The sequence below is a fragment of the Schistocerca gregaria genome, chromosome X (assembly GCF_023897955.1).
Source record: "Schistocerca gregaria isolate iqSchGreg1 chromosome X, iqSchGreg1.2, whole genome shotgun sequence".
Taxonomy (NCBI): domain Eukaryota; kingdom Metazoa; phylum Arthropoda; class Insecta; order Orthoptera; family Acrididae; genus Schistocerca; species Schistocerca gregaria.
In genome coordinates, this window is record NC_064931.1 from 136,345,874 (window position 1) to 136,367,694 (window position 21,821).

The 21,821-nt window shown below is 41.1% G+C and overlaps 1 protein-coding gene across 2 annotated transcripts in view; it reads right to left on the reverse strand.

Annotated features, from left to right (window-relative positions):
- LOC126298575 (unconventional myosin-Va-like) overlaps positions 1–21,821 on the reverse strand; it is a 150,193-nt gene that overhangs the window by 37,276 nt on the left and 91,096 nt on the right. For both annotated transcript variants that reach the window (XM_049989945.1, XM_049989946.1), the window contains exons 8-9: positions 13,237–13,425; positions 12,875–13,042 (exon numbers count right to left, since the gene is read on the reverse strand). In XM_049989945.1, coding sequence (XP_049845902.1) covers positions 12,875–13,042; positions 13,237–13,425 — 357 coding nt within the window. The remainder of the gene's footprint in view (positions 1–12,874; positions 13,043–13,236; positions 13,426–21,821) is intronic.

Consider the following 21,821-nt stretch of genomic DNA (forward strand, 5'->3'; position numbering starts at 1 on the left):
TGACTACTTTCCGCACAAAACATTTCTTAGTGTCATTTGACTTTTTTGAGGCACTGTTCACACCAGTTTCAATGAGGAGGTAATTGCCTTTTGCTATACTGTCACAGGTAAGGTTATCATTCTGTCTAACAAGATCTGGAGCTTGAAATCCTGGATATGAAAGGTTATTGTCACTGTTGTTAATGTCTTTCACTGATGGACCCTCAGGTTCATCACATTTAGCAGTGTCATTACTCAAATCCAGAAGGGCTTCAGTAGGCACAATATCTGACACACTGCTATTTGGTTGAGTTTCTATTCTTCTGTTTTAGTGCACCATTTTCTTTACCCCCATAACCTCTTAAAAAGGTCAATCATACTTCCCTTCAGTTTTTCTTCAATTGAATTCCTGTCTTCATTGGTGTTACTGTTACCAGTACCCATAGTTTAAATTTGGGCCAGTATCTTCTGCCAATTTGCAGGAATAATTCCATATTTTTCACAACCTGACCTTCTGATATCTCCTGCTGATGCTTCAGTTCTTGAAAACAGTTTTTTTAACATTGCTGGCAGTCCATAATTAGGCACAGTTCCTCTATTTCATTTCATCTTCTATTGCATCAAAACCTCACACCAGTGTTGCTTAAATGGTATGAAGGAAGACACATCAAGAGGCTGAGGAAGATGAGTTGAATTCCTTGGCAGGCAAATAAATGTTATATTTTCCTCTCTGCATTTTGCTCTTACAGTCTGAGAGATGTGAGGAAATAGATTATCCCCTATGAGTGACTGTGGTGAATTCTGACTCTCAAAATACAGGTAAGCTGTTGTTAAAAACCATTCTTCAAAGATCTTCTGTTCTATCCACCCAGATTTTGTGTTCACAGAACCTGCTTCTCTGGGGCCACCTGATGACAAAATGTACCAAAGATGAAGAGGTCAATCTGGTACCAAGCGCTGTGGGTTTTGAATCCTTGCCAGACGGCATGGAACTCTATGACCACTAGAGTTTGCTGCAGCAGTTGTGCAGTAAGCTGTGTCTGCGCACACTCCTGGCCCTGAGTCTAATGTGAGGGCATCACTATAGAGCGCATGGTCACAGTGGCCAATAGTGACATATCCTGACATGTATTTAGACGGCTGCATCTCACTCAGCGAGGCAGTCTGGTACTCACGTTGATTCAGTTGACATCTCGCTTACAGACATCGTGTTTACTTTGCATGTGCTTACTTCCCATTTACGAGTGAGCATTGTTTTGATTTCGTGTGGTTGTCTCTTGTGACCTCATTGTTTAATACTTTGTTGTTGATCTTGGTATCTTTCTCGGTTGTCTGTCATCGTTCTTCTCCTTCCATTCCCATTCATTCGTCTAGTTGGTTCAATGACTGCTCCCATCGGTAGTAGTTGTTAGCATGGTCTGTCTTCTGGAACAACAGCAGCAGCTCATGCAGCAGCAGCAGCTCCAGTTAGACATCTTACAACGGTCAATGCAGTTGCTTACAGACAAAGTTGATGCCCGGAATGCAATAGCCCAACAGCTTCCGAGACCTCGGGTGTCTGATGCTTTCCCATGTCCACCATCATTCCCACCATTTAATGACACTAAAGAAGGATGGGAAACATACTTACATAAGCTGAAACAACATTTCACAGCTTTCCAAGTCATGGGTGAGCCCTTGCAGTGGTCATTGTTATTGTCTTGGCCTTTTCCAGAGACGTTCTTTCTTCTCTGCAAGTTGGCACCCTTGTCCGATCCTGTGGCTCTCTCTTTCCAGAAAATATGCCATTTGCTGACAAACTATTATTCACAGTGCTACCATGTGGTTGCCTCTTGGCTATAGTTCCACCAGTGCCATTAACAGCCTGATCAGTCATATTGTTCATTGGTCATTGACTTGGAGGGTCTCAGCCATCGATGTGATTTTACATGCACCAATCAGCAGTGTAAGGCTTCGTATGCAGACTCCCTGATCTGAGATGTGGTGGTTCAGCTAGTTATCGATCCTGAGGTCCCCACTGCAGCGTTGAAACTTGATAATCCCTCATTGGAAGAGATTCTCTGCATTGCCCACTCATTTGAAATTGCACAGGTGGCTACCAAGCATCTCATGGCACAGCCGCAATTGGTGGCGATTGATGCATCTTTGTGGGTTCTGCCTTTGCAATGTAGATGTGGCCTGGCCAACAGAGGCCAGCTCCATTGGGACTCCTCCTTGTCTGACATCTCTAAGGTATCAGAGCCTCCAGTCACCCCACATCGCCAGTCATGCAGCCCACTTCCTTCTTGCTCACAGTGCTTTACCCACACTCTTGCACTGATTGCCCCCACCACTGGAAAATGTGCACACTGTGTGAGAAGGAGGGCCACATTCGGTCTGTTTGTTGTAGTCACTCTATTCCCTCCCATCCTGCCCCTACTGGGCCTCAGGATACATTACATGCTCTGTACTTGGTTGTTCCACTGGAGGACCCATCAGCACAGAAGCTACTCCTCACACTCCGCCTTTTTACTGAGGATCTAAGTTTTCAGGTCAACACTGGGGCCACCATATCCCTGATTAATATTGTGACATGTACCTGCCTGGGCTCCCCTGCAGTGTCACCTCCCTCTCTGTGTTTGGTCGCCTATGGCGATGTTTCCATTCTCCTCCATGGGCACTTCATCGTCCAGGCAACATACAAACATGTTCCATGGCTCCTTACCCTATTTGTCGTTGACCATCCATGGGTATCAAATATTTTTGGCCTGGATGTATTTCCACTGTTTAGCTTTTCCATTTACAATGAAATTAAGGTTGTTTCCATGGCTGTTCCTTTTCAGGACTTGGAAAACCTGTGCTTGGCTCTTGCATCATTGTTTGCAACGGATTTTGGGTGTGCTTCATGTTTTCAGGTCCACATCACACTTTGGCCGGTCGTGCAGCCTTGCTTTTCCCAGACCAGACCCAATCCAGTGGCCTTTCGGCCAGCAGTCAATCAGGAACTTGATTGGCTCCAGGCTGAGGCATACCACCAATTACAATGCTTGGGTGACACCATTGGTGGTTATACAGAAGCCCAATGGGTCTCTTTGACTGTGTGGGGACTTCGGCGCTGTTGTCAATGCTCAGTCCTTACTAGACACTTACCCCATTCCCCGACAGGAAGACCTTCTCGCCAAACTTGCAGGGGGTGAGTACTTTTCTAAGATTGACCTGGCTGAGCCATACCACTAGTTACTCTTGGATGCTGATTCCTAGAACGTCATGGTTATCAACACACCTTTTGGTTTATACAAGTACAAGCACCTTCCATTTAGTGTCTCTTTGGTGCCGGCAATTTTCCAGCTGTTCCTGGAGCAGCTTACACAGCCTATCCCAGCCTGTATCAATTATCTGTATGACATTTTGGTCACCAGGCGTTCCTGCCAGGAACATTTGCAGAACCTCAGCGCCTTATTTCACGATCTGCAATCTGCAGGTTTACGCTGCCGGCTGGACAAGTGTTGTTTTTTCTCAACCATAAGTGGAATACTTAGGCCACTGCCTTAACAAAGATGTCATTCATCCTTTGGATCACAATATCATGGCCATTGAGGCCCTTCCTCATCCCAAGGACTTATCTTAACTCCAGGTGTTTTTGGGCAAGGTTACTTATTACTTAAGGTTCTTACTCCAAGTTGCCTCCATTGCTCAACCCCTCAATCACTTGCTTTGCAAAGGGGTGAATTTTGACTGGACTCCTGCCTGTGACCAGGCTTTCCTCCATTTATAGACGATGCTGAAGTCCACTACTCGCCTTACTCCTTTCTCTCCGGACCGCCACTTTGTTGTGGCAGCTAATACATCGGCATACAGATTTTGGGGCAGTCCTTGCACACCGGAATACCGATGGCTCAGAACAGCCCATTGCCTATTCATCTAAGACGTTAACCCTAGCACAACAGGACTACTCCCAGATTGAAAAGGAAGCCCTGGCAATAGTGTCCGCCATCCAAAAATTTCACATCTATTTCTTTGGGGCCAAGTTCGCCCTCCTGATTGACCATAAACCCTTAGTTATGCTTTTTGGACCCCACTCTCACCTTCCAGAGTGGACGGCTCAGCATCTGCAGCAGTGAGCATTATTTTTGTGGAATTACACTTATACCATCCAGTATAAGCCCACCGCCCACCATGTTAATGCAGACACTTTGTCACGTCTCTCAGAAGGCCCCGATGCTGCATTTGACCAACACGAGTTCCTCTGCTTTCACATTGATTCCACCTGCCGGGATGCACTGGACGGTCTGCCTCTTGTGGCTGCTCACATTGCCATGGCTACACAACAAGACCCTATCTTGTGGCAGGTTCTTCGCTGTGTGGTCCATAGTTGGCCCTCCTATATTACTCATTGGATGTGGACCGACTTCTGCCCCTGGTGCCACGTGTCCCACAGGCTCTCCATGATCGGTAATGTCCTTCTGTTGGCCATATAATTGGATGCCCATTGGGTAGTCATCCCTCCAGCTTTTTGACATCACGTACTCAGTTTGTTACACTGCAGGCACTGGGGTATGTCCCGCATGAAAGTTTTCGCTAGCCAGCGTGTGTATTGGCCCAATATCGATGGCGATATTGACCACCTGGTCCATGGGTGCACTGTGTGTGCACATCACCAGGCAAGCGCCACCCCCCCCCCCCCCCTCCTCGTCACCCCCTCAGTCATTCACACCCTGGCCTGTGCCTCAATGGCCCTGGAATAGCATTGATATCTATTTTGTGGGCCCATTTTTGGCGTCCATGTGGTTACTTTTCGCTGATGCACACTCCAAATACCCATATGTCACCTGCATGGCGTCCACCACCACAGAGGCCACACTCATGGCCCTGGCCCAAGTTCTCACCATTGAGGGCCAGCCTCACACATTGGTCTCCGAAATGTCCCCCAATTCACGGCATCTCCGTCCATGACTTCTGTCAAGCCAACGGTATCAAACGTATTTGTAGGCTGCCTTTCCACCCTTCCTCCAAAGATGCAGCAGAGAGGTTTGTCCGCACATTTAAACAACAGTTGACAAAAGGCAGTCAAAACATCTCCAACCACATCGGCCCTCACCCTGTTCTTGAACACATATCGCACCATGCCAACTGATGGACATAGTCCGGCGGAGCTCCTCCATGGGCGACAGCTGCTGACCCCGCTCCATTTTCTCTTGCCGTCACTCTCCCACCCCCACTCCCTGCCCTCTCAGCATTACGCCTCTGGCGCAGCCATGTGGGCCCACGTATACAGGATAAAGGTAGGTTGGACACCCGCCACTGTTGTCGTGGCCCGTGGGCAGCGTGTAACATCAGTGCAGACATCAAAAAGTTCAATTGCCACCATTATAACCAGCTCTGCTCACGTACTCCTGCAGTACTCCCACCGCCAACTCCTCCTATACTACCTTCTTTGGGGACAGACGTGGTCCTCGAGTCACAACCACTGCCATCGGTTGCCACCTCCTTGCGAGTCTGCCACTGGCCCTCCCTGTCTGCAGGTGGATCGGTAGGCTCCCTCCAATGCCCTGGCCTCTGGGTCAGCCATCATGGACACCTCAGATGTCCCTTCCTCCTCAACACTGGCAGTTGATGAGCCTGGGTCTTCTCCCTTCTGCCAGCCATCACGGCACTGTCTGGGGTGTTTTCAATCCTACACACAAGTTTCTGGGAGGGAGGGATCTGGTATCTAGCACCACAGGTTTAGAATCTGCGCCAGACAGCTCAGAACTCTATGACCATTAGAGGTCTCTGCAGTAGTCACACAGTAAGGCATGGCTGCGTGCGCTCCTGGCCCCGAGTCTAACGTGAGGGTGCCACTGTGGAGCACATGGTCCCAGTGGCCAATAGCAACATACTATGTCATGTATTTAGACAGCTTAGAAAGCTTAGACTTTTGTATGGAATATTTCTCAGCAGCCCTACAAATGCTCACATGGCATTTTTTTTACATCTCCAAGGATCTTGTTCAATTGTTCTATGCTGCTATTCACATATTAACATGTGCCAGCTCTTTTAACATAGATGCGTAGTGTTTGCTGCATCACCCAAATTGCAGATCTTTAGTAGGAACAAGGTTATGTCTACACAACGTCTCAAGCCACCTCAGGTAAGTTCCTGTTCAATATAAATAATTTCCATATTTTATACTTTCATGAAAATGCCATTATTGTAATTACTGTGTATTTGTCTGATAACCTTAAAGCCACTTACCAGAAAGTTTTAATCCATGGAAATTATTTTTCACCTATTAAAATACAGAAAGTTTTGGAATTACTGCCAAATATGATATTAAATAATTAAAACACATGCAGCCATCTCTTTCCCATTTAGCTTATTTACACAACCAGTTTCGATGTTCCATCACAACACCATCTTCAGGACCCCTGACCAACAAAATTGGCAGGAATCCAATCTCCTGTGCTGTCATAACAGGAGCCAATATTAAATAACCAGTGTCTGTAGATCTCTGGTTTATACGAAACTATACCATCAATTGATGAGTGAAGGGATAGTGTTGAGTGAACCAAAGATCTACGGACACCTGTTATTTAATATTGGCTCCTGTTATGACTGCACACAAGACCAGATTGCTCCCAACTTATGTTAGTCAAGAGGCCTTAACCCTGCAGTAGTCATGTGAATTTTTGTTATGTAATTCATTGAGTGTGTGACAGCTGTCACCGATGGTTGTTTACGATGTTATTTTAATAAAACAGTGAAACAAAATATGATAAATACTTGCATAATGATTGTGCTGTATTTATTAAAATATCCACAAATTACCTACTTTAATGAAAACAAATAAAATTGAACTTATACTGCAGTAAAATGAAAATAGTGTAGTTTGTGACCTGTATACCTGTATATGAGTCTCACTAATACAATTAAACCAATACTTCCAAATTTACCTTCTGACACATGTATTACTTCAGTCTGCACTGTACAAACAACTGGCACAAACTTACATCAAATTATCTAGGCAGGTCCGCTTGTAGCACCTAACACACCACTTCCTGGTTGATTTATCCCATGATCTACCATACTCATAACATCTTACTCTTTTTCCCTATCTGTCCTCTTGTAACCTGTTTGCAAGCTCTTATATTCAAAGCAATGAAATTCCATGTCTCCTGATCTCCTTAGAAACATGTGGTGCTTGCCATTTCCTTTCTATTTCATGCTTCATAAGTTTCCTCACAACAGTGGTTAGGAAAGCAGTTCTCTCCACTGCTTTATCTTAATTTTTATCCAACTTATAAATGAAAAATTATTTATTGCAGCTAAATTTAGTAGATTTTAGAATACTACCATATGCCAGTGACTTGTATTTCATGCCACATAATTGTTTGAGACAGCTGGTAAAACCAAGTCCATGCCAGCTTTTGTCATGTAAAATGTTATCATCTCAGATATTTGACCATCCCCTGTATCACTGTACATAACACAGGCGTGGTGCATTGTACAAATAACAAGGACAGCTTTATTCTTCATGGATTAGTATGACACAAGTGTCTTGTCCTTTTGGAAGCTCAAAATTGAAGATTTTTCTGTTTATCAGGAAGAAACTCCAAAATTACTTATCTTTATTTCGGCAAAGTGTCCCCATGTAAGACCATTATCTTTGAGACTTCCAGTAAGAGAATGCATCAAAAATCAGTATTGGTGGTCACATTTCCATTAGCATCTGCAGTTGGCTCCACCATTCCTATTACTACATTATGTGGGCTACTGCTTTGTTTATAAGGTGCATCAGGCTGTGAATCAACATAGGTTCCTTCCATTACTGTATTTATTTAGCATCAACTAAAGCAAATGTATGCAGCCTGTACTTAGCATGTTTGCTAGGTATAAATTGCCAAAAAGAACAATTACCCCAAAATTCTAACAGTAAACCAAAACAAGCCATCTTCAGAATTTATTTCTCGACCTCCTTTCTGTGGTCTATGCAGATGTGTGATTATGCTGTATGCTTGAGTATGTGTGTTGTTTGGGGGCTTCTGTTTCAGCCATTTTGGGGTCTTATGTTTACACAAGTAATATGTTTCATTTGCATCACCAGTTAAAACTCCGCTTCTTTATCCTTTGAAATCTCTTGCTCAGTAGTTGAATGGTGGTCTCTGAGGAGTAAATTGTGTTGTTCACCTTCAGAATCATCAGAGAAGATGAGATCCTCCTCTGCATCACTGAGTTCATCAAACAAAGACAACACTGTTACTGATTTGATGTTTCCTCAACATTCCCCTTTTATTTGATACAGACATTTGAATATTACTAGTAACCATGACTGTAAAGATTCAAAGAAAATGTAAAAAAAATGAATAGAAATATAAATGCAATGTGAAGCATACTACTGCAATATTTAGTATAAGCCCAATAGTATAGGCATTAAACACTGAAAAATAAATAAGTTACTTATTGAAATAGAAACAGAAATGGTAACATCAATACTCAGATGGGTGGCAGTTCTCAACTAGAGCACACAATGTGGATAAATTTAGCTTTATACCCCCTAAGAAGAGCCATGTTCAAACAACAATAGTGGAGTACTGATCTTTAAGGATACAGAGTACTTATAAATGGTGGAAAAATCAAAAATTTTTAATGACTATTAAATTCTATAATATTTCCTGATTACATTGATATATACATTATAGGGTTTCAAGTGAAAAATGAGCTATATATTTCAAATTTTAAAGTTGTGGTCGTGTATAGCGATGGGGACTCTAAAGCTTTCAATAAAATTAATGAGTTCAATGTTTATGGTGATACCTTGGTAACAAAACTGGAGTGTTGTGGACATACAAAAGAGGATAGGTGATTGACTGAAGAAGCTATGAAGAGAAATGAAAGGAAAGTTGCTATCTAATGAAAAATCTCTATCTGGCTGAGGCAGATTGACAGAAGCTGAAATAGATCTTCTTCAGATTTATTATGGACAGGCTATTAGATGAACTGCACCTCTGAATGATGGCACAGCAATGAGAAAATCTGTATGGGCCACCTAATTTCATAAGTTGTCGACAATGATCACCCTGTTCACGGACTTTGCCCTAAAGGAGCAGATTCTTGGTGTGGTTACCAAAAAGCAAAAGAAAGTGATTAAATATACCATCATAAGCATTCTCTTCTTGAGCCTCTCATGAATTAAATGAAACCAATTTTTAGAGACCTGAGTGACCATTTTTTGCTTAGTAAATGTCTTCATGGAGGCACTCAGAATGCAAATGAAAGTTTCAATCATTGCATATGGAAAAGATTACCTAAGAATGTTTTTGTAGGACTATATACTTTAAAAGTTGGTATACAGATGCAGCGATATGTTTCAATGATGGAGTGATAGGAAGGTTGGAAGTCCTGAGAAATTTAGGAATAAAATGTGGCTCTAATATGGAAGATCAATTGCTTGCGTGCGGCATGCAACAGGTGCATGAAGGTGAAAGAGTCACTCTTCAAGTTACCAAAGAAGCAAAAAGTGCTGAAAGGAAAGCCAAGAGGAAGCTTGAAGATGAAGAAATGCTGCAGATGAACACTATGCTTGAGGAATGTTCTGAGGCACAGTGTAATTAGACTCATATCTTCATTCGCAATTTCTCACAAGTTGTGTTTTCCAGAATTCAGGTACAAATATTTCCTAAAGTTTATAAAGCATTGCGCTTATTTTTTTCTGTATCTTGCAATAGTCCATACTTATGTAGTATACCTAAGCTTTATTGCAGAATCAACTAAATTATAGGAAAAATAACACTTTTATTATGAAAAAATTATAAAAATTAAAATGTAAGATGTGATATTTTTTATCCTTGTAATATGCATAATAGGTGGAATTAAAAACGTCTAGTACCTCAGCCATCTTGTCATTCATATTTGGCAAAAATTTGGTCTTATTCAAATGTATAACATTGGGTTAAATGGTACCTCAATTTGAGTAAGCATTTCGGAAACAAATTGTATCAATTTCTTTGTAATTTTTTTAACTGCCCTAAACAGGTTAAAAAATATTCAAAATAATTCTAATTTGTTTTGAAAGTGTGCTGCATTAGCTGATATCAACAAAAAATCTATAAAACATATACATTATAAACAGTGCCTGAAAGAAATAGGTGTTGATTTTTACATAATATTGAGCCAGAAAAGTACCCTGTATCCTTAAAATGAAACTCAAAACTATACCAATTCACATCTGTGGAGAACCCATAATGTAAGAAAAAAGGAAATTTCAGGGTGACATATGTCATCCACATGACTATTCCAGGGTTAATATGGTGTAATGGGACTATGATCGGTTGCATAAAAAAAATTGAATTCAAAAGAGATGGCTCCAGGTGTTTTAGTTTTCATTTCATAATGGATAGCCAGAGCTCTTGCAACAATCTATTACAAGGATGGACATAGAAAAAAGATAATATTCTCCTTCCTGTTAACAAATCACATGAGGTTGCCAAAATTATTCTTATAAAAATAAAGTAACCTCAGTGTGGAAGTTGATGTTACATGCAAACCAATCAAAGAATAAAAATATTTGTTATATGAACTAAATAGTGATAAAATATAATATTATGAATATATGTCGTTCTGTCTCAAATCACTCCTGTGTCTCAAGACACCCCATTTTACAGTAATTAAAGTTATGAGAACATCATGTAATGGAAGAACTTAGTAATGTACTATACAGCAAAAGAGGTATTGTTACCACTCATTAGAAATCAGGCATTCCCATCTCTTCAAGACAGTGTTTGGAATGAGCTAAAAGTAATTTACTTACAAGATAATCGTCACCTGAAGTCTAAATTCTCCAAATGTCAATCACCTATTTTCCTTTAATGGCAGTAAGATTCCAAATTATGATAATATAAGTTTAGAGCTATATTTTTTTTCTGAATCAGACATCATATCCTGTTAATTAATCCAGTTAGTAATTATGATTTTGAATAGTTTAGAATAATAAATTATTTATTTCAAGATGAATGTTATACTTGTAAATGGGGGATTTCAGAAACAGTGTAATAGTTATGTTTGTTGTACTTTTGTGAATTACTAAGCTGAACATTTTCCATAAACCAAACGATAAGGAAGTCTTAGAATGCATGCTAAATGGTAAAATCTAGCCTAGCTGAATTTCAAAGCATTATGTAATTTCAGAATTCACATCATGTTCTTACATCTCTCAGCCAATGGCCTTGTCACAGACGTAACACTGGTTTCTGTCAGATCATCAAAGTTATGAGCTGTTGGGCTTGGCTAGCACTTAGGTGGGTGATCATCCACATCTGTCAAGCGCTATAGGCAAGCAAGGTACACTCAGCCCTTGTGAGACCAACCGAGGAGCTACTTGACTGGGCAGTAGTGGCTCTGGTCATGAAAACTGACAATGGCTGGGAGAGCAGTATGCTTACCACATGCTACTCAATATCTGCATCCAGTGATGCCTATCAGCTGAGGATCATGTGGTGGTCAGTCAGTACCACTGGAACTTCAAAGGCCTGGCCAGACAGAGTTTAGTTTTTTACCTTAAGTCTGTCTTTATGTAGTCAACTCCCTCCGAAAATTGCATGTTCAAAGTTGGCCAGTGTACAGTTAACATCTCTGCGTCAGATCGCAGGAAAGTTCACATCTGAGAAGCACACTGCTAACATCTCTATTTCAGATCAAGTTCGAATCACACATGAATAACATATATATGTCACTTCTTGTTAAAGCCTGCATATTGCTTGCCTAGGGCTCACCATTCTGCGACGGTTATGGTGAAATTCTGTGCCTTCGTATACTACGCTCAACAACAGTGTCTGTAAAAAATATGAAGCAGTGAAATATCTTTGAATTTTGAAATCACTGGTGAACTAGTATACATTAACCTAAAAGTACTAAAGATATGCAAACTGTTTGATGTTTTGTGTTAAGTATGCAGGTAACAATACTGTAAATCCTGTCATGTGCACTGATACAATCATAATTCTGTCACCATATATTCTGCCACTGTGAACTGTGTTCAAATCTTTGAAGCTGTGTTTTAGTTAGGTGATTTTCCTTCTTTATGGAATTACAAAACAGGAGACGTTCTTTCTTTTATCTGCATATACTGTGAACTATGAAACTTTAACTGGCCACCACCTACAATGTAGTGCCAAAATATTGGGTTGTCTTGTTTGCGTTATTTAAATCTCTTCTTCCTGAGATTAATTCTCAGTATGGTCTCTCAGTTCAGTGAGACTTCAACACTGTTCAAAACCAAGTGCAACAAAGAACCAGGTAAATAGAATTTTGCAAACTAATCAGACAAAAGCTCATCTTCAGTTATGGAACAGTCTAAAACAATTTGATATTTCTGACAACATATAAGAATGAAAGCAACAGTATGGGTTTCCCTAAATTGATGATCTGATTCATTTGGCAAAACAGAATAGATTCCATAAGTGAAAGCACAATGTTATGTTAATTTTCAGATTCATCCTTGCATAAAACAATAGAATCTATCTTAGAAACTAGTACAGAATTTATAAAAAACTAATGATCTGACAAAAATATAGTAAGGAAAGTTCTGCCAGAATGTTAATAATCTAGGAGTGGAGACCACTCATGGAACAGTACAGGCACAGGGTCATTGAAGAGCAGCATATACAATGTGTGTGTGTGTGTGTGTGTGTGTGTGTGTGTGTGTGTGTGTAACAAAGCTGCATTAATATGACAGCAGAAGATTCTGACAAAAAAACTGCATAAAAAACTACCATTAAAAATACAATGACTACAGAAAAATTCATATGGAGGTCAGGAAAACATTCCAGTGTACCTTACTGTATAAAAACAGAGATCTGGTTGCATAAAGTTTTTTTTGGTTAGTAATTACTACAAAAGTTAGATACATTTGTAAAAAGTAACATAAACAAACAATTGTAACCTTCAAAAAATCTATTGAGAAGATGGGCAATGACTTTCTTGTTGTGTCACACCACCACTGTTCAAGCTGTGACAGATTACGCCTTATCTGCCATCCTTTAGTCAAATGACACAAATTCTCTCGAAGCAGTAGGTTATTCAGTGAAATGGCACAGATGAAGTAAAAAATCTGTAAAAGTAAAATACACAAGTTCATATAATATGGTAACATTTTTAGACACAGTTTCTTTTGTTTTTATTTTGCAGTTCACTTGAGACCACAATCTGTATTATGCACAATACTTTAAAAAACAAGTGTAAATATCAGATTCATTCTAGCCAAGGGCTGTATAGTTAACTGCTAAAAAAGGTTTGGCACCTCACCTGCCTAAATATCTGGAGAATAATCTCTGAGTCAACACTATGGCACTGCATAATTTTATGAATAGAATTTAATTCCTGCAAGAGTGTCTCCAATGGCTGTATACTTGACAAGCTCTGTTTTGGTTCATGTTCAAGAATAGCTGGAACCACCAATGGACGTATCTTTTCTTGTATGTGCCCAGTAAGACTCTGTAATGACATTTGAATCTCAAATACTATTTTAGAGGGGGTTAAATATATCACATAGGTGAATTCATTAAGCAACTACTACTTTCTTACATGATACAAGAGCAAAACATTAATGAGTTGAAGCAAACCGAAAATAAGACGCACTTAAAATTTGTCTTTCTCCAATCTTTCAAGGCAGATATTCAGTTCACTCTGTAGCCAAATGAACAGTTTCTCAGTTATAGTGTCGTTTGTGCAATTATTTAAAAATAAAGAAACAAAGAAGGAAAGAAATGAAGAAGCAGTGTACAGAGATATAAATTATTCATAAAAATGAGTCTGTGTTGTTTCTTAGCATTTACATGTGAAAAAAGAGAAAATCCATGCACTATAAAGTATGTCTTCACTGTACTTTTGAGCACTTAAAAATATAAAGTGATTTGCAAGACCCATTGAAATACTCAGTAGATGTGATTCAATTTCAGCCAGATAATATTTTATATATGTCACAACTACTGTAGAATTTCACAGTGAATTTTAGGCAGGCAGCACATGGTTCTTGGTGGAGACACATTTCCATGATAACAATGCATAAAATTATTTTGTATCTCCACAATTGGAATAGCTATGTATTACTCCATATTTTTAATGATTATTAAATGCCACAACCACCAGGCAAAAATGGATGTTTCACTTCTAACAGTACTGTTGAATGCCAGTATCCATCACCCTACTAGAAATCTTCACCAAGTGGTTATGTTCCAAGCCAAAAGCTATATCTACCAAGGAGACAGAATTTCATTTAGGACTAAGTCTTGATAGTCTTACAGGGACTAAATGCAGGTTTCTCTAAATACAGTGTGGTTATAATTAAACTTTCAAAATCCTGCTGAGCATCTCACCCTCAACCTATTCTTCCCCACCCTTACCATCACCTGTGGCACCATTTATGTCCACCCTCGAACCCCCATCCTGTATGATTTCGTGGCCCACACTGATTGCACCTCCTCCACCTACGTGATTGCCGCCAACCTCAATATCTACAGCCATGCTCCTGCCGACCTCCAGGGGTGACATCGGTTTATCACCACCCTCCAGGGAGACCTGGTTCCCTTCCCCCAGCACACCTGACCCAAATCCAACACCACTCCCAATGTGATCCTTGCCTCTCCCAACCTCCTTAGGCACATCACCGCTGATGTCCTTGACCTCATTGGCAGTGACCATGCTCCCGTTCTCCTTACTATCCCTAATGGTCGCCATTCCTGTCCCGCTCGTCACCCTGACATCCCTCCTAAACTTGTCCGTGATTACTCCCGTGCCTACTGAGATGCCTACCGGGACTCCATTCACACCCAAGTCAAAGGCCATGACCTTACCCTCCAGTCTCCTGATGACATCTCCTGCATTGCTGCCTTCCTGCAACAGACCTTGTCCTATGCTGTCGCCACCCATATCCCTACCAAAGCCATCCCCCCTCACTGCCCAGCCCTGCCCCCACAGGCCGTCCTTCTCCTTCATGAATCCCGCCACCTATACTGCTCTTTTCTCTGCACTCATGACCGGGACACACTCACCTGCCACCAGCAATTACAACAACACATCCACAACCTGCTTACTGTGAAGAAACACCATGCATGGTGACAGACATGTACACAACTCAACACCATGCTCCCAATAAACTCTTCCAAGTATTGGTCTGCTCTCCATCACTTTACTGGGAACCGCCTCACCCCCCAGTACCCTCTCCTCCTTGATGACTGTCCCTGTCCTGACAACCTCAATAAGGCCAACCACTTGGCCTCTCACCTATCTGATGTTTTTTTCCATCCCAGATCCCCAATTTGATTATTCCCTCTTCCCTGATGTCGTCGACCGTACAAATACCTCTGTTACTCCTCTTGCTCCTAGCTTCTAGTACTTGTGCCACACACCACCATCTGAACTTAATACTCTCATCACTACACAGGACATCTGCCTCACACTCTGCACTAAACACTACACTACTCCCGGCCATGACCATGTTACCTACTGCCACCTCAAACACCTCAGGGTTCCACAAGCTCTTGGAACCCATCCTTACCCAGCACATCCATCACTGGCATCCCGGTCTCCTGTTTAAACTCCAAACTTATGCCCTTCCTGTCAACTACGTCCATCTGATTGCTTCCTTCCTCTCCTGCTTCCCCTTACACATTACCATCCATAATGCAAATTCCCCCACCTTCTACCCCTCTGCAGGTGTGCCCCAGGGCTCTGTCCTCTTCCCTCTCCTCTACCTCCTGTACACCGCAGATATGCCCCAACCCTCCCCTCCAGTACACCTCCTGCATTGATAATGACACCGCATTCCTTGCCCTCACTCCTATCCTTCAACAGTCCCAACGCCTTCTCCAGAATCACCTTGACTTTTTGCCGCATTGTGTAACCAGTGGCTCCTGAAAATCAGTCCTTACAAGATCCAGGCATCACTGTAGGTTGTACCACTCGCTCCTTCCGGCTCCTTGATTTCTCCCTTACTATCTGCACCCGTCTTGTCCATCCCTCCTCCGCCCACACCTACCTTGGCCTCACCATTGATCATCACCTCACCTGGATATGTCATCTCCACTATCTAATCCAAAGCCCACAACCACCTCCGACTCCTCAGACTCCCCTCGGGCCGGACATGGGGGTTGAACCCCTCTACCATCCTCCACTCCTATAAATCCTCAATTTGTCCCATCCTCTGTTATGCCAGTCCTGCCTGCCTGGATATCCGACCCCCCCCCCCCCCCCCAGATTCTAGAAGTCCCTCCAGATCCTTGAGCAGCATTCACTCTGCCTCGCCTTCCGTATACACCCCCCGTCCCCCACATGGATCCTCTATGACCTGATTCCTTTCTGCCATATGCTGCTATTCCTCGGACATATCCGCATACTCTACATCTCCCGCCGCCTTGATTCTCCTCATCCCCTGGTTGCTCCTCTCCTCTCCAACCCCCACCCTCTGCCGCTCCTTCAATGTTGTGTCCCCCCTACCCTCCATCTCTACACCCTTCATCTCCTTCCCCAAGATAGCTTCCATCAACTCCCCATCCCGAATTATTCCCTCTCTCCCTCCATTTATCCCTCCTATCAACTCTGATCCTCACCTCCCTCTCCTTTCCTCTGTCCTTTCCCCAGGCTCCCTCTTCTTCCCTTCCATCCTGTTTTTTCCCTGCCTACCCTCTCTCTGCCTCCCTTCTCTCCCCCGAGTCCTTTCTGCTCTCGCCTCCACTACCTTTCCCACTCCATCTCGCTTCCGCCCAGCCCCCCTTCCTTTTCTATGTCCCCTCCCTCCAACGGCTCCCCTTTTCTTCTTTTCCTCTCCTTCCCCTATTTCCCCCACATAGATCTGGGTCTGGGTCCTCCTCCCCCCCCCCCCCCCCATCTGCTGCCGTGTCACCTGTATAGTGCTGTTGTGAGTGAGTGTTCAGTGTTGTGCGTCCCCTGTCACCTGATCATAATGTGTGTGAGTTCTGGCTGTGGAGCTATCTGAAAGATGATGTGTTCAGTGTTCCAATTGCAAACTTAGCAGCATTGAAGGCACACATTGCGCAACTCGTTCTGAACGTTACCCTGGAAACACTTTGATCAGTTGTGAAACACACTGTTTTTCGCTTTCAACTTGTAGCAGAAAATAGGGGACAGCATATTGACCACCTTTTGCACCAGTCACATGGAAATTAATAATCTGATTTGACTTTGACTGATGCTTTTTATTAAGTTTTTGGCATTAGGACAATTAAAAATTGATGTGATTTATGCTTTTTGTGGTTTTTGGCCTTAGGACAATTAAAAACTGATTTTTTCCATCTAATTTGATATGACCTTGCTGTGGTGGATGGGCTTACATAGTTAATAGTATCAAACAAGTACACCCATGCACACTGAGTAGTACAGTTTATTTAATGTCAAAGGTACACCTTAGGCGTTTTTGTATGATTCATTTGTCTTTTGTTGTTGACCACCATTAAATTATGACGCTCACAGTGCCATCTATTGCTACATTTTGTAACTATTTAATTTTTGATCTGCCATACGTTTTCCCCCTTCTCTGATAATATTATGTTGCAAGTTGATGTCATTCTGACCAGTGTTGTTATTTGTACAGAGGTTGGAAAGTTTAATTTTAATTATAATCACCCCATACATAATTAAAGCACATTGTAAATGTGACTTTATTAAATAATAGGCTAGATGGAAACTGATAGATCTCACACTCAGGTCAGCTGGTGAGTGATGATTGCATCACTACCCACAGTGGGATGATATTATGTGAAATATTATGTGAAACATTTTTTTTTTAAATTTTACGTAATCAATTCCAATGAATGTTCAATAAGTTCCTGTTTCTTGCCCTACATGAATCCACATTTCATCTACATGTGGACACTGTATTTGGTATGCAGAAGTACTTGGTATTGTATAGACTTGGGACTGTGAATATTTTGTGCACAACAAAATATTGTTTGCAAGAAGTTAAATAAGATGTCTGTAGACTGCCAAAAACAACATACCTATGATGAGGGAGTACATGAAATGGCTCATTGTCAGCAACTGGTAAAGGGCATACAGACTACCATAAGTACTTATTTTTACAGTACATATGTAAAATGAAAACGAGTAACTGCTTGTTTAGTAAATGTTAGACAGCAGTTGTTTATGGTAAACTGAAGTTTCAACTCTCATATTTGGCAAGCATTAACAAATTTTCTTCAATCCCCAATTGCACAAGCCTGGAATAAAAACTAACATTCATGGTATCATTGAAGTATTTCAACATATTTTAAAGATATTGAAGTGCTGATCTAGCAATGCTTTCTTTGCTATCTTTACTTGCAGCTGAAGCATCTTTCATTGGTCAAGTCAAAAATAAAACCTGATATTGAAGCTTTATTTGGAGCAGTGTGCATTGTTAGATTTTTTGTCATGTGGAAGTTATTACTTAATTTCTTGTGCCTTTCTGAAACATTGCCTTTCTATATTTTAGTATTTCTCACTGTACTAGCAGTGCACAACTGGGGTAATTTTTTCTCATGTGAATTTTCTGCATATATTACAATTTTTATAAACAAAGTAAATATTCTTATTGGGTTTTACAAACTGAATGAAGCAGCAACATATCATTCTGACAGCATTTATGAAATTTCATGTATAGTAGTCCCAACTTCTGCAAATCCATGATATGTATCATGGTAAGGATGGAAAAATGAAATGGGTCAAGCATAGAGTCCCTCTAGTAAAAACTGCTCATGAGAATATTGTGACATTTCTTTCAGGTGTAAAAGACAGGTAAAAATTTCAACAATGGCTCTGTATCATGGGAAAGTATCTTTAACAAACACTATAAGTGATGGCATTGTGAAAAATACAAATCAATTTTTGAAAGCCATGTTGCCAGTTTCGTAAAAGCCTCATCTCTACTTTGTGGAGGCCAAGTTTATGAGTTTGTGAAGCAGCTTCTGGTGCAATACACCACTAAGAATTTCTCACTGCCACTATTGCACAGCTATGCCCCAGTATCAGGTAACAGGATAGGAGCACTAAGGTTCTACAATACCCCAATAAATTAGTAACAAAGTCACACAAATGAGTTTAAAAGTTTAATTATCTTTGTGACTAGTTTAATATTGAAGTCTGCAACACTGCTTGTAATATAACACTAAAAGGACCTCAATGGCTAAGTGCAAATAATCATAGGTAAACTTCACAATACATAGCAAATACAACTACAGCAATTGTCTGTTCACTTCTAAGAGTTCGCTAAATGACATTCCTTGTCTAAGTCAGCCCTGGAGGATAAACTATAGGCAAGAGCTGCTCTTCTATCTTCCAAGTAGGCTTCTGGTCATTGGCAGATTACGCTCGGCCAGCAATTGGCCAAGGTGAAGTTGATATCTTCATCCTCAGTGCCATCTGTGGCGCTGGTGGAGCTTACGCAAGTGGTGAGTCTCTATGGCACTGGATCCATTTGCATCTTTGCACCTATGGTGCTTTTGCCCTGGCTGTGTCTTGTTCAGATGACACAGCACCAATAAATAGACAGAATGGCAGCAGGTTATTCAAAGAGTGCTTGAGACTGCCTAAAGGCAAGTGCTGAAGAATAATCTACTTTAATTAATGTTTTATATGACAAGGGAATGAAGAAGTTAAAGAAGCTAGATCTGATATAGACTAATAAAACAGGGGTGGAGTTTACTTTAATTGTTCACTTACTGTGATTATTTTTTAGTGCTGTTATGAGAGAAATTGTGAATGTAATGATAAACTATGTGTAACTACTGAATATTGAAATATTTTGAGGTTAAACAATATATATCTTTCATTTTATGTTTATACATATTTCTAATGTGTTGTTAATAATAAATAAGCAATTTACTTGATAAATGTAGCTTTGTGCAGAACTTACAGCTTAAAAATGTGAAAATTGTCTTCATTAGAAAAAATTTAAAATGGGAATAATTACATGACGATGATAGCTGTGAGGGACAATGGGTCAGTTTATAGCTGAGTGTAGAATCCAAGTCCTTCAAGGATGGAGGCTGGAACAGCATAATTACATCCTGCGGCACAGCTTACTTCCCACCTCTCCCAAAGGTGTATATCACCATGGATTGGTAGTCTAAAAATTACCAATTAAGCTACAATTGTATATGAATTATAACATTTAATAGAGTACCCTGCTGCAGTGTGGCACACAGGTTCCCCCAATCCCCTTCTCGTCTCTCTTCTTCTTCCTTACACACCCCATACATGAACAGCATCACATACCATCAAGAGGATAGGCACACAACATGCCATCTGAGCTATCATGGTAGCAGGTCTGCAGGGCAACAATTTCAATGCATTTGTGACATCAAAGTAAAAGATACATTGGGTTGAAATTTTATGAACTTTATTTGCAAACATTGTAGTTGACATAGTTGATATTCCAGGTGGGACAACAATATAGGTTTTCTGCCTCTTACTGGGGCATGAATGCATTGATTTTGAGTGGACAAATGCCTGTTTGATAGGTGCTGTATAGAGGGCAGCATCTGTGCACACTGCAGAGCCTGGTTCACCCTGCATCAGTTTGTCATAAAACAGGAACATTCTTGTGTTTGTTACTGTGTGGAGCAGACAGGAAATGGAGCACTATTCTTGGCAGAAAAAGGCAGACATGCACAGTACATACTCAGTGGTAAAATGGAAATGCTCCTCACACTGCCCAACATTTGTATGTTCAGTGTTTCCCAAATCAATGAGTGCCATATCCATGCACATTTATTGCCATACACAGATCTGTACAAGTAATAGGTTCATTTGAGGTGTTTTCCACTGGTACATTCTTGTAACAGCACATGTGCATTTAAGGCCTACTTTAAAACTTGGTGTATTCATTTTGTGTTACAGGTGCAAAGATCTGACAGATGCAGTCATCAACACACAGTGCATACACAAGACCTTGAAGAGGAGACATTAACACTGCTGGAAAATACACTCTCAACAAGGTCATGACATGTTGCACGGGAAATGAGTATAAGCCATTTCACAATTTGGCATGTGTGGCATGAAGATGATTTACATCCCTACTGCCCTGTGCAGGAAAGACAGTTGCTGGTAGTGCCTGTTAACGCTGTAAATGGTACAGACATAGCTGGTCCTCATGTAACACTCATCAGACAGGTATGTGGACAACATTCAGTGTTGCAGCCACAGGTCTTGTACTGACACTAGGGTTGTCATCAACTGAAAGAAGAATTGCTGCCTCCCACTGCAGAGTCCTCCTCCTTCTAGGCCTTCCCCGATCATGAGTATTGGGCTTAAATGCCCCATGTTCCCTAAGTCAATGATCAGTGGCTTCAAATGTTTCCATCAGGTCACCTTCATCTGGAAATCTCCTCCACTACAAACATCGAGTGTGAGTGCCATTTCCTCCAGCTGACCCATACATCAAATGGGCATCCACCATATCTGCATTTTTGTACACTGCCACTATATGAGCCAAGTCTCTGATTAACTGTACATAGTAACCCATGTGCCTGCAATGGTCATACTGATCACTGCAACAGTTGATGTTACCTGAAAAGAAGCAATGACATATGTTGCATGGCAACAGGGACACATAAAACAAAACACTGGGAATGCACAACATAAAAAGACATCACCAAGTGTTCCATGATTCTAACATTCTGTCCTTGTTTGTTTGCCATGATTAATGAGTTGGAGAAAATGAGTTGTAACAAGGAAACAAACCGATTCTAGACTCATGTTCATACAGAATAACTTCTTCTTCTATGTATGAGGAATGTGTCCTGTAATTTGTGCCATACACCTTTGTTACACCCTCTATATATAATTTCACCAAACAAGAAATAACAGTTCTTTTTGTGTAATACAATATATTCAGT